The sequence below is a fragment of the Mercenaria mercenaria genome, chromosome 18 (assembly GCF_021730395.1).
Source record: "Mercenaria mercenaria strain notata chromosome 18, MADL_Memer_1, whole genome shotgun sequence".
Lineage (NCBI taxonomy): Eukaryota > Metazoa > Mollusca > Bivalvia > Venerida > Veneridae > Mercenaria > Mercenaria mercenaria.
In genome coordinates this window covers 48,484,537-48,498,284 of record NC_069378.1, presented here as the reverse complement: position 1 = coordinate 48,498,284, position 13,748 = coordinate 48,484,537, and the positions used below count along the sequence as shown (strand labels likewise).

The window sequence follows — 13,748 nt, the reverse complement described above, 5'->3', positions numbered from 1 at the left end:
TATACTGTCCAATACATAAAACTTCAAAGTTCACCCCTGCCGACATAATTCGTTTGACTTCGGAACTCTCCGTATGCGACTTCGGCATTCTCCGTAAACGACTTCGGCATTCTCCGGTTGCAAAGATATAGTGTTTTCTCTTAAGGCTGAAATATGTCTAATCAGTATACGAGTTAGGTCATATACCTTAATATTTGCTTGTAACTTCAACCTCTCTAATGCTTCATTGTGCGTCCCCTGTATGTCATACAAGTAATTTGATACGACATCAGAGCTTTCCAAGTTTGATACATTAAGTGGGGCGTCATTCTATGTTGTGCCAAGCGTTGATTCTTTGCAAATCCACAGGGACTTGGTAAACCGTCTCCCCATTTTGATGTTTTATTTAATTTGACTAATTCGGCTTTGTGTATTTTTCCCGCAACAATCCCCGTAATAAAAACATCTTCTATATGTAAGTAAGGAAAATTCTGAGCTGAATGAATTATTTTTCGCACAAGGTTTTTAGACATAGTGTATGACGTTCCTTGAGCATATGGTGGATAGTTCTCAAGAGGATATTCCTCATGGGTCACCGCCCATCGTCCATCTCTTAGAACTCCAAGGTGATTAGGTGTATCAAATATGTGTCCGTAAATACTGCCTTTCTCGGATGGAATGTAGCGTTTGAGCTGTTCTACTAGAATGCCGATATTAACAAATACATCCTCATCTGCTTTAAGAATATAAGTGACATGTTTGCAATATAAATCAATCCACTTCAATGCATGGAGCATTTTATCAGTTAGGTTGTAATAAGTATCAGCTATATCTACTTGTAAAATATCTCTATATTTCATATTTTCAAAGAAAACACTTTTCTCGGTCGTTCCGTTATCATTTGTACCAATTACATATAACGTCCTTACCACAACGTCAATTTTTTGTCCAAAGACTTCAGAAACTCTGTCACGTGATAATGACGCATAAGTTTCCCGGATGACCTCGCGCACTTTGAAACTCTCTATTCTAGAAGGTACAATAACTAAGAGATACGGAGTGTGAATTTGACAGAAATACTCGTTCGGAATAAGAAACTTTTTATCGATGGAAATCTTTATTTTATGCGATGAACTATTATAATACACCTCGCTTTCACTTTCATAGCCAGCATGTACGGATAAAGATACAAGTAACCAAAAGAGAATTGCGACTAGAATAATTGTCTTCAGAGTAAACTTGCTTTTTCTGTTTACAGTATCCGGTTTAAAGTCTAACAACACTAAAAATACATTTCCGACTGTACTAAAATCCGACCTCAGAACTTTTGAAGGAATAAGATTTGAATTGATATCCGATTCCATTTTGACAGCCATATTCGAATTATGCTGAAATTATATAAAATGAAGATGAACATGTAACTGCCTTTCCTTGATTTCAGTGCATCTACCTCACACAAAAGTATTAAGTAGTGTAAATCAAACTATTGTGTAAATAGAACTACATAGAATGTCATATTTCCTCTTGCAAATATGTACCTGTGAAAACAGTGTTTACTGAAGCCGTATTTTAATTCTTTTTCAACTAAATTAAGATAGTGGACCGAACTGACAATCGGCAAATTGTGTCTTCTCCGCGTTCGACTTCAACTCTCTCCGCTCTACGGAAAGCTATGTGCACCCTGAGATATATGACGTCCGATAATTTCCTAACGGGAATATATAATCACACGGATATTGCCGAGTGCACTACCTACAAGGTTTATCGTTGCACTTCTGGGCAATGTGGACAACCTAGTCCTAACGTCACATTTTTTTCCCAAAAAAATTCCATATTCGTACTGATCTGTTATTCTAATCGTTTATTCATTTTTCAAAGCTTCTTGTTAGAGTTGTTTTATTTCCTTTTAGTAAACAAAAGCTTGTGATAATGTTTTAGCAAAAAAGCTTATACAGACATGTTACTTATTTGCGTAAAGAAGTTTTGATTGACAAAGTAACACCTCCTTGAAATGACAAATCTCTGAAGAAACACTTATTTGTTCTTAGATCTAGACGACTCTCTTGATGAATACAATTCAAACAGTCATCGACGCTTTTCCAGTATTAGTGGCTTTTGCGACATAGTCTCGTTGTGACTGTGAACTGCGCGCATCTCCTAAACCATCAGGTCACGTGACAGCTTTACGTAGAGGTTAAAGTTTAAGACCTTAAAGAGATAAAATACTGTGTTCGTCAAGCAAAAGGTAAGTTCTATTTTAAGAGCAAATGCTATATTTTATTAATATTATTTGTTAATTTCTGATATAACACGCTATGTATAAATCTACTGTAATTTATATACTAGTTCCCTGTCTTAAGCGACTGCATAGTAAATAAGTATCAAAATAAAAATAATTGATGTTAATTAAAGCTTTTGTAAAGAAATGCTTTAGACTTAAATTTTCATAGATATACAATTTAATGTCGAAGCGCCAAGCTTAAGACATTGCCGCCAGTTTTAGTCTTCAAATGGAATATACAACGTCAAATTATTTCGAATAAAACAGCAAATTTACAAATGCCCTTTGTGGAATGATCCTCTTCAACATTTTGCAGTAAAATATAAATGAACAAATGCATTTTTTTGTAAATCATGTTTATCTAATTCAAGAAAAAAACACACAAGAACACAAGAACAAACAAACGAATGAACAAAATAGATAAATAAATGAAAACAGTGAAAAATGTTCAGAATGATGTAGTCTTGTAAAAATATAATTCTTACTTACTATTTTTACTTACTTGTTTGTGCATTGTGACTATTTTGATCGAACTAGTACAATACAATATTTAAACTCGTACGGGCCATAAACGAGAATCGCTGACAAAAAGTGTATAATCTAAATTTGGGTTCAAAATTTATGTCACTGTATTCTGTTTGTATCCCACTTTTAGAATATAAGGGAATGGCGTATTTTTTCTTTGGCGCAAAAATAACATCTAATTATCAAGTATCTACTTCAGAGCTCGTGAACTTTTCAAAAATAGGCCTTATTTTTTCAATAAGTATTTGATTATGCAATTCATTCATCTGTTAAACGGTTCACAATGATTTAAGAAGTCCTTCACTTACAGTTTTACATAATGTAATATACACCAATACACGGAGATAATCTTTCCTCGGGTTTTTAACATTTTATTTGATATCTAGTCAAATTATTTATAAAAATAATCAAATATTTACATGCTAAGAGTGTTTATAAAGTCAGCAGAATCTAACACGTGTTATAAGCTTAAAAGATTGTAAAGTTTATATTGGAAACAGTGTGACCGTAATGCCACTATCAAACACTTAGTGAATGACTTGACGGTCAATGGTAAAAAATATTGATAGTTGTAACCACTGACCGTCAAATCATGCAATAAGCGTTTTCTAAAAAGACATCAGAAATAAGTTTATTTACCTTTTTAAGTTTGCATCTTAGCCAATTAAAATAAATATACAATCTAAAAACGCATGTAAGTCGCAGATTTGGCATTTTTTCTTCGGTAGATATTTCTAAAGCTGTCAACATTGGGTCGCCAAAATCAGATCCGACCTTATATTAACAGGGTTACATAATTACAATTTTATGTTCAATAATGGTCATTTAAATGCAGATTTTAATTCATTTTTCAGCGGAAGAATATTGCACGCGCGTAACTGTTTTGGCGATAACGAGGCTTATACATATAGCTATCATTTAAAAGTATATTATTTTTTTCTTTTTCTAGGTCAGTTACCAACCTAACAGGGTTGGCTAAATTATATCTCCTTTTGGACTTTGAAAATCCTGGTTAGTTTTATGTGCATGTTACTATCTCTAAAACTAATGCAAATATTGATGTGTCTTTGGGGTTATAAAAGTAGGTGAAAGCATCACGCCCCATAACTCTGACATGCATTTTGGTTAAACTGTAAATCCTGATTAAAGTTTTGCTTACAAGTACATGTATCTTTTAATTAAAGGTATATAGCTTTTAATTTTTTTCTTCTTGTTCTACTAGGCAAATTTCCAATCTCACTTGGTCAAGTCAAATAACTCTGACTTGCATTTTAGCAAATTTTGCCCCCTTTTACTGCCCTTGTTTGAAAACAAAGTTAAGTTTTGCATACAAATAGTTACTATTAACGTAATAAAACTTCACTTTGTAATAAATTGTAGTAAAATAACTTATGTAACCATCTTATGGCACTTGTTTGGTTTAGGAGATACCATATAGTTGAGCAGCTTTGATGTCCACCGACAAGCCCTTGTTTAAAGTCTTGAATGCTAGATTATTTGTAGTTACTTAAAAATTTAATTTTGTAAAGTGCGTTTTTTTTTTTGTTTTTTTTTTTAAGCCGTGAAAAAAAAACTAAATATGTTAGGGATAGTTAAATTTTAAAGTAAATATTTAAAAATTTGATGAGGCTTTACTTTAGTTATATTTATTTTGACACCGTGCTGCCTGAAGAGATTTATTCAGAATGATAAATGAACACTTGATGTTACGGTCAACCAAAGTGACATTCCGTGACTTTTGCCTTTACAATATTTATATTTGATGCTTCCCAGTCACCAGTCCTATTGAAACAACCAATCATGCTTGAATTTAATTCAAATTATGGCATTTTTTACTACTGAGAATTTCGGTCTAAATTTTGCTTCCAATTTGCAATAAAGCTTTATCTAGCAACTTAAACGTTACAAAATGGTTCCAAGGCATTTGACGTACTTAAATCATCAAGCCGGATAACCCTTTGTTTGATTTTATGTAAATGATGCCACCTTTTACTTTTTGAACATTTGGGTATGGTATTCAGTTCATTAACCACGCTGTGTCTCAATAACAGCTACATTTGAGCCGCGCCATGAGAAAACCAACATAGTGGGTTTGCGACCAGCATGGATCCAGACCAGCCAGCTGGTCAGGATCCATGCTGTTCGCTTTCAAAGCCTATTTCAAAGCCTATTGTTAGCGAACAGTATGGATCCTGACCAGACTGCGCGGATGCGCAGGCTGGTCTGGATCCATGCTGGTCGCAAACCCACTATGTTGGTTTTCTCATGGCGCGGCTCATATATTGGATTGACACATTGCATAAAAACATCCTTCTCATCAAACGTTCTTGCACACATCAAGTATATATAGTTATTTAATCTTTATTCTCATCGTAATACATACAACAAATAAACAGTTACATATATTTACAATTATAAATGTACTACGCAGTTCCATGTTGGAACTGTTTACGAGATTATTGCACAATTAGATCTACCTCAATGCTTTTACAAAACTATAAAACAATACAACCGAACTATAGTTTTGCTAATCCATAAGTATCTTTAATAATTAAAATAATGGTTGTAGTATGAGAACTCTTGAACTCTTGTTAGAAATTAATTTAAATCTTTGCCCTTGTTTGACTTAAAATAGTTGTTTAAAGTGTTACCATTACCTTAATATATCTTCAATTTTTAATAAATTGTAATAAAATAACTTAGTTTTGACATGACATCTTATGCCCCTTGATCGGCTAAGAAAATACCGAATAGTTGAAAGGAGTTGCTGTCCACCGACAGCTCTTGTTTAACGTTATGAATGCTAGATTATTTGTGATAACATAAAAGTTTAATTTTGTTAAGTGTTTCTTTAACAACTTTTTGATTTGTGATTTTCGTTTAACAACATGTTTAATATACTCTTTACAAGTGTAAGTATTAGAATAAACAAATAAAACCAAATAAGTCGTGTAAAAATATTTACTAATATATGTTAGGGATAGTTAATTTCTAACTTAAATATTTAAAAGTTTTATGAGGCTTTACTTTAGATCAATTTATTTTGACACCTTACCGCCTGGACAGATTTATTCATTATGAAACATGCAGCCAATCAAAGTGACCTTCCGTGTCTTTTGCCCATACAATATTCTATCAAAGGGTGGCATAATTCTGCATACGATAATCATAAAATTTTCATGAAAACTTTATGAACTTTCGCGAAAAAAAAAAACAACACTTTTTGCGAAAATTGAATAAACTTTCGTGAAATAAGGAGAACGTTTTCGTAAAAATATTATCTGGTTATCAAAATTATATGTCAAAATAGTGCCCAAGTGTGTTATATTCACCTCAATCCCAGACCATCACCCCTAAGAATGTCTTAACTTATATATGTAACAATATATTTAATTATAACATTCAGATGGGTTGATAAATCAACGTATTTTTAACTCCCTTTATTATTTCTGTTCATTCCGTATCTGTTATCGAATGCATTAGTTGTCACTATCGAGCTTTTTCGGCGACGCCGTCTAAATTCCTTTTCGTTACCTATCCTACGAGACTTCAGTTTGCAAATCAAACTACTTGATAACGCATTATAGATAATTTATCAAAACGGAAGATTTATGCAACACTCTGCCTGATTGGACGAGAGTGTCAATTTCTTTCACTCTGTTGATTGTGCTACGCTGAGTGAATTGTAGACAAAGCGTTTATCCTAAACGACGCTGTTCACAGTTTTAAAGCTAACTTTGGCTCAGTATATTTAGCAAGAATATTGATATATCTCAAAATGATAAGTAAGTTTAATAAATATGATAAAAACCTGTTCAAATACCAACATGTATTAAATTAAAGAAAGAGCTGAATACGGTCTGCGTATCACATGAATAAGGGTTTGATAAGAGTCTTTTATGTAGAGAAGTACTTTTTAAAAGATTTTTCTTGTTATAATTGTCGTCCGTATATGAAAAGGTTTCTTGCTTTTGTGACTTATTCAGATTGCATATTAAAATGAGTACTTGTTTGCTTTGACATATTTGTTATAAATTGTTTAACTGATTTATTATATATGAATATTTTTCTTTAGTATGGTATGCAAATATTGAACTCAGTTGAAATCTGTTTCATTATATATATATATATATATGTGCTATATAATGACTGAATCTCATTACACTGAAATGAAGGTACACTGCATACAGTTTATCTATGTGATATGACTACGGTCAAACTTTGCTTATGAAACAGAAATATTGAAATAATTACAATTGTATGTTTTGCTTGACCTTCACTTTTTTATAGGTGTGACGTCATTGTCCAAAGATTCATGAATAGCGAATATGCATTTGTTAAAGCGGGATCAGTTGGCCTATTTTAGAAATAAATAAAAATAATAAATAAAAAATCCTTTAATTGATTTTTTTCTCATGTATTCTAACCAAACTTGATTTTTAGCATCTTTATTAGCATCTTTATTAGGCCCGCAGCCAACTTTGTTCATCTGGGACATTTGACCCCTTTTAGGGGCTGCTAGAGCTAAAACTAGAAATGCCTTTATACAGCGTCTCATGAACAGCTTGGTGGATCTTTGTCATACTTGGTCTGGAGCATCATTATAAGCTCCTCTTCCAAATTTATTTATATAGGAACTTGGGCCCTATTAGGGACCACTATAGCTAAAAGTAGATCTGCCTTTCTTCGCATTAACCACTAAAATGTAATGGATTTTTATCAAACTCGATGTGTAACAATATCGTAAGGTCTCCTGCTATTTTGTTACAAATGGGGAAAGGGACCAATTTAGCTAAAAATATAAACACGTTTAATGACATCTTCTCATGAACCGCTTCATGAATCTTCATCAAACTACTGCTGTAATTATTCGAAAGGATAAACGAAACAAAATTGCAACCCTACGAAACCTTTGCGAAAAATTAAAAGAGAACCATTTAAATTGTTAAAGTGCGGTGTTTAGTTTTGCAATTTGAAAAATGTTAGATGAAACATGAATGTTAGATGAAAAATTCATAAACTTCTTTCCTTATTACAATTCGCCGACCATCATTTTTAAAGATATTTCTTGTTTTCACTTAGAACTTTCATGAAAAGTTTTTAAACTTTCACGAAAACTGTACGAATTTTCGAGAAATGTATATCTGCTTAAATGGATGCAGAAATACGCCTCCATAGGAAACAACTGGTAATTACGTAGTAGATAATATTTAAAAATATTTTTCACTCAATAATTTCAGGTATTATTTCCTCTTGTTTTTGGTACATTACAAGAGGCTGTATACGTTATGTAAAGGAGTAAAGCCGAAAACTGTCCATTATGTGAAAGAATTGACAAATCGAGGCGCAACGCGCCGAGATTATAAGATTCTTTCACTGGTTATAGGTGCAGATGGGAATTTCCGGCATCGAGGGTAACTGTTTAGGCAGTAACGAGGTTCCTACCGAGTTACCACAGGTGTCCGTCCAGTCTTGGTGCCCATATGGGTGCCGCCCCCTCAAAAAAAAAAAAAATTAAAAACACTGTTTTAAGCCTAAAACGAAAAAAATAATTTTTTTTGAAAAATTTTTTTCCCCTATATATACTCATATGGACAAGGTGCATGTGTTGCCGTAACGCTATGGAGGTTTACTAGGACACGCTGTGGAACAACCAAAATGTCCAGTTCAGTACCAATGCAAGCTACCCTGCTGCAATTTACACATCATGCATTTATAAAATAGTAAACAATCCTATTCTACCTAGTAAACAGCCTTAAATAACTTACATTTAAATTCAAACAAGCCAGATTGTCTAGACACTTGCAAAGTAACAATGACGATCGGCCATTTTGTTTCAAAACGAAAGTAGAAAACCTTTTCCGTTGTTTGCGTCTTAGAATTTAAATGTAAGTTATTTAAGGCTGTTTACTAGGTAGAATAGGATTGTTTACTATTTTATAAATGCATGATGTGTAAATTGCAGCAGGGTAGCTTGCATTGGTACTGAACTGGACATTTTGGTTGTTCCACAGCGTGTCCTAGTAAACCTCCATAGCGTTACGGCAACACATGCACCTTTTCCATATAAGAGTATTTATTCTATGCTAACTAATGAAATACTGTATTCTATCAGTTAAATATTTTCATATCTCATCTCTCACACTGTGAAAATATGAAATCTATATTTTCACACTGTGAGACATATGAGCTCCGCCCCTCATACATTGTGTATGAATTTTGAATTATTTGCTTAAAACAGGATGAAAATTATAGTCGCGTTTTGTTCTTTATAGTATATTTCTCGATTCAAATTATTTTACTTAAAGAGAATTTCATACCGTTATGCAGCAAAATATTAAACAAAATGGAACTTTGTTGCATGCGTCTTTATAACGTCACATCACGTCTGACGTCATGTCTGTTTACGCGCGTCTGTTTCCCGCGCTAAGATTAAAACAGTTGCAAAATGCATTTCTCAACGTAATTGAGCATAAAATAAAAAGAAACTTTGTTTGCTTTTCGTGAATATGGAATATATCTCACCTACAATAAATAACATCGTCATTGCAAGACAATTGTATTCAAGTTCAATTAAGATCATTACGGCCAATCTGGTAATACCGAAACGTGCAGTAAAACATTAGGGAACTCAAGACGTTGTTTTTTTTTGTTTTTTTTTTTTTTTTTTTTTTTTTTTTTTTTTTTTTGTTTTTTTTGTTGTTTTTTTTGGCTTTGTAGTAGAAAGTGAAATTGCACATTTCTTGGTAGGACTGCAACAAATATCAGTAAAGGCAAAAATTAAACCAATTTGACACGAACACTGCAAGATAGGTCTGCAGCATTTGAAAAAAAAAAGGAAAATTATGCGTTTTAGCTCGACTATTCAAAGAATAAATGGAGCTATTGGACTCCAGTTAGATTAATTCTGTCCATTGTTTTCTCGTTTTATCTGGGAAACGTACGTCCGCCGCCTTTTATGGAATTGCATTCTGTGCATCAGTGAAGGTTCCGCGTGCAACGTCGTATGAATACATCTGTGGATGTCTCTAAATTACATTCTGGTACTTATAACATGTGTAAATGATGAGTTCTGCTCAACCCGGGGCTAGAGGGCGTGGACGGTAGCTTGCACTTCCACTACCGTCTATGAACAGCCTCAGTCAAACCGAACCTGCAACATTTTCGTTTATGTTGTGTTGGGCGATCTGTGGTTTTCCACTTTTTTATTCCATCAATGCGTCGGTGTCCGCGTCGGTGTCACGATTTGGTTAAGTTTTTTATGTAAGGTTGTATCACAGTAACCACTTGTGGGAATGGATTGAAACTTCACACACTTATTCACTGTGATAAATTGAATTACACTGCACAGGTTCCATAACTCTATTTTGTATAATTTTTATTAAGGTTTTATATGTAAGCTGGCATTTCAGTACCTACTAATGGAAATGGATTGAAACGTCACACACTTGTTCATAGATGATCTGACATGCAGTGCTCAGATTCCATAACTCTACTTTGTATTTTTACAAAATTATGCCATTTTTTCGACTAAGCAGTTGTTGGTTAAATTTTTTAATGTAAGCTGGTATCTCAGTACCCACTGATGGGAATGGATTGAAACTTGCACAATTGTCCATTGTCATGAGCTGATATGCATTGTACAGGTTCCATAACCCTTTTTGAAATTTTACAAAATTATGCCCCCTTTTCGACTGCAATATTCATTCATTTGACAAGGCTGTTGAATAGTCGAGCGTTGCTGTCCTCCGACAGCTCTTGTTTTTACAGTACGTTGCCTATTTTCATTTATTTTTGACTGAAAATGCCATAACTGCGATACTTTTCTTTCGCGTTTTAAGAGTACACAAAGAGAACTCTACTACTTTCTAACCGTTGAAGATTTAAACTAACATTCTGTAATTACTTTTGGCACATAGTCTGATTTTCATTTGACTGATAATTTGTGGGGCGATTTGGGTTAAAGTCATACGTTCCTCTTCAGGGTTTTTTTTTTATTGCAGCTACAAGTTCTGTAAAACGTTGCAGTTTATATTTCGAAACTTTCGAATTTCATAGGTTGATGTACTCACGCCTCTCAACGTACAAGGTTGTTACTATACCTGTTCATTATTAACCTGTACCTGTCTATTCTTAAAGTATCCATTATTTGAAGAATGGCAGTTACAGGTTAATAATTATAATGGGCAGGTATAGTAAAATAATCGTGTGTATAGAACGGTATCGGTACAATAACCTATATTATTTACAAAACTAACAAAGGATTACATCACAACCGTGACACAATACTTTAGTGACACAATACTACAAAAACGTGCAAAAATAAACATTTCCACATTTTACAATATATTATTATCTCAGCTATTACCTTATAATGTATTGAACAATGAATTGCCTCAATTATAAAAAAAATATAAATAAATATGGTATTCCTGCCCGCTTAGCTCAGTAGGGAGAGCGTTGGTCTACGGATCGCGGGGTCGCGAGTTCGATCCTCGGGCGGGGCGTATGTTCTCCGTGACGATTTAATAAAAGACATTGTGTCTGAAATCATTCGTCCTCCACCTCTGATAATTCATGTGGGGAAGTTGGTAGTTACTTGCGGAGAACATGTTTGTACTGGTACAAAATCCAGGAACACTGGTTAGGTTAAGGTTTAGCAGTATATCACAAAATAACAATTTTTTAGTAAATGAACAGCATCTTGACACACAACTTATCTGTCCAATACATGATTTACTGTTCTGCCCCACAGAGTTGGATACTTAAAATATTCTTAATGAGTTGTCCCCCTTTGAATAAGAATGTCATTTGTAAAGAAATAAATGTAAACAATTGTCAAAAACGATGTTTTACCTAGTTATGTAAAGTTTAAACACTCGCACGATGTTGCAAATGCATCAATACGAAGACATGTAACAGCTTTTTCAAAATGGTGAGTTTTTAAAGGCGCTGAATTGTCCAGAAGTGTGGCCTCTTCATGCAGTCCCTTTCCGGAATTCAATACATACATGAATAAATTGACAATGGTTTTGTAGAATAATATAAATGTTTTATATGCTGTTAAATTTTCATGTAAAACAATGCTTTCTTTGTATAATTTGATGATGTTCTAACTTTTTTCTCCGAAACTTGGACCTATACCTTAACTGTCCGCCGTTACATAACTGAAATACTGTTGAAAAACGGCGTTAAACCCAAAACAAACAAATCCTGAGATAAAAAAATAAACATCATGTTTTCTAATGTTATAAAGTTCTCATTACTTGTTTTAGATTAAGTGTCTGTGATGTAAATGGCTTACAATATTGTCATTACATAATATAAAACATGCGGCTCTCCGTGGCCGAATGGGTAAGGTTGCTGGCTTCAAATCACTTGCCTCTCACCGATATGGGCTCAAAACGCACTTGGTGCGTTGAATTTTTCATGAAAAGAAACCATCCACCTTGCTTACGGAAAGAAGGTGGCTCTACCCAGGTGCAAGATGTGGGTTCGAACCACACTAGGGGCGTTGAACTCTTCATATGAAGAAGCCATCCAGCTGGCTAACGGAAGGTAGGTGGTTCTACCCAGGTGCCCGTTCGTGATGGTGCTACAAATGTACAACGCAACTTGGGTTGAAATTGCAAACTATTTTTAACAAATACTTCTACAGAAGTCTGTATGTACGAAGTTTATTTATACCATTACTTCTGGCAGAAAGATCCATATTTAACAACATTTTCAGTTTTGTCAAGTTCTAATGATAACTTATTGATGGCATCAATATATACTTTACATTTCGCACTACTCATGTCAAAGTCATTACTGCTTTGAAAACTTCATGTATACCGTTATGGTTTTTTGTTTTTTTGGGCAATTTCTGTAATTCTGCTAGTTTTTCAATTTTGCTTATAATTTAAAACCAGAAATTAGACAAAGATTCATCTACTTCAGCCATAAATACATTCATTTAAGGGTTGTCTTAGACCTTATGTCGCTTTCACAGTATGCCAAACAAACATTATACGATTAACCTTGTATATGAACGCTCTCTCTCTCTCTCTCTTTGAAACTATTATCAGCAAATGATTTTTTTTTAAGATTGTTTCAATACTATTAACTTTTTGTCTGTTTTCCTATGTTTTAAAGCAATTAAATGCTTGCTGTAAATGTTTATTCCAAATGTTTATTTTGACGACTTCTACCAGAATATAGAGAATAATAGGTTAGTGCCGTAGATGAGAAAGTTTATCTGGCGAGGTGGAGGAGGTTATCGGGTGAGCCGAAGGCGAACCTGATAACGTCCGGAGCCGAGCCAGATAAACTTTCTCCATCTTAGGCACTAACCTATTATTCTATTTATCTTGTCATTACTTCATTTTCCATTATTTGGCAATTTATTTTACAAAAATAAGTGTGCGACAACCGCTTTAATGACGTCATATTAGTAATGACGTCACTTATATAATGACGTGATTACCGGCAAAATCGCAATAACTTCTTCGTTTTTTAATAAAAACTCATTATTTGACCACTCATTTTCTTAGTTCGAACATTTCCAACACAATGATGATGGTTTCGTTGCAAAATTTCTTATGACAACAATATCGATCATAAGGTCACATGATCAACTGACCGTATATCACTGGTCACATGATCAACTGACGGTATATCAAGAAAGATATACGGCACCCTGATTTCGGGTCGAAAATACTGCAAGTGACAGGATAAATATAGTTACAATACCCACCCTCTCGATCACATTTTAGGCACTTTTAATAACTTACAAACATTTATTTTTTCAAAATATATGGATTTTTTGATACGATATTATCAATCAAATGCGTTAAAATTGATAATTCTATATATTTTCATGAGAAACTGCAATATTTCGCAACCAGTTAGATTATACACAAGGTAGTACATTTTTTTTTTTTTTTTTTTTTTTTTGGTAAATGCATATCATATACACGCTGTT

General features: G+C 33.6%; 1 protein-coding gene across 1 annotated transcript; it reads right to left on the bottom strand.

Annotated features, from left to right (window-relative positions):
- LOC128550570 (beta-1,3-galactosyltransferase 5-like) lies at positions 1–1,355 on the bottom strand. Its single transcript, XM_053529826.1, has one exon. It carries the CDS (start codon positions 1,353–1,355, stop codon positions 216–218), a length of 1,140 nt encoding a protein of 379 aa, XP_053385801.1. The 3' UTR covers positions 1–215.
- Positions 1,356–13,748: the final 12,393 nt, after the last annotated feature.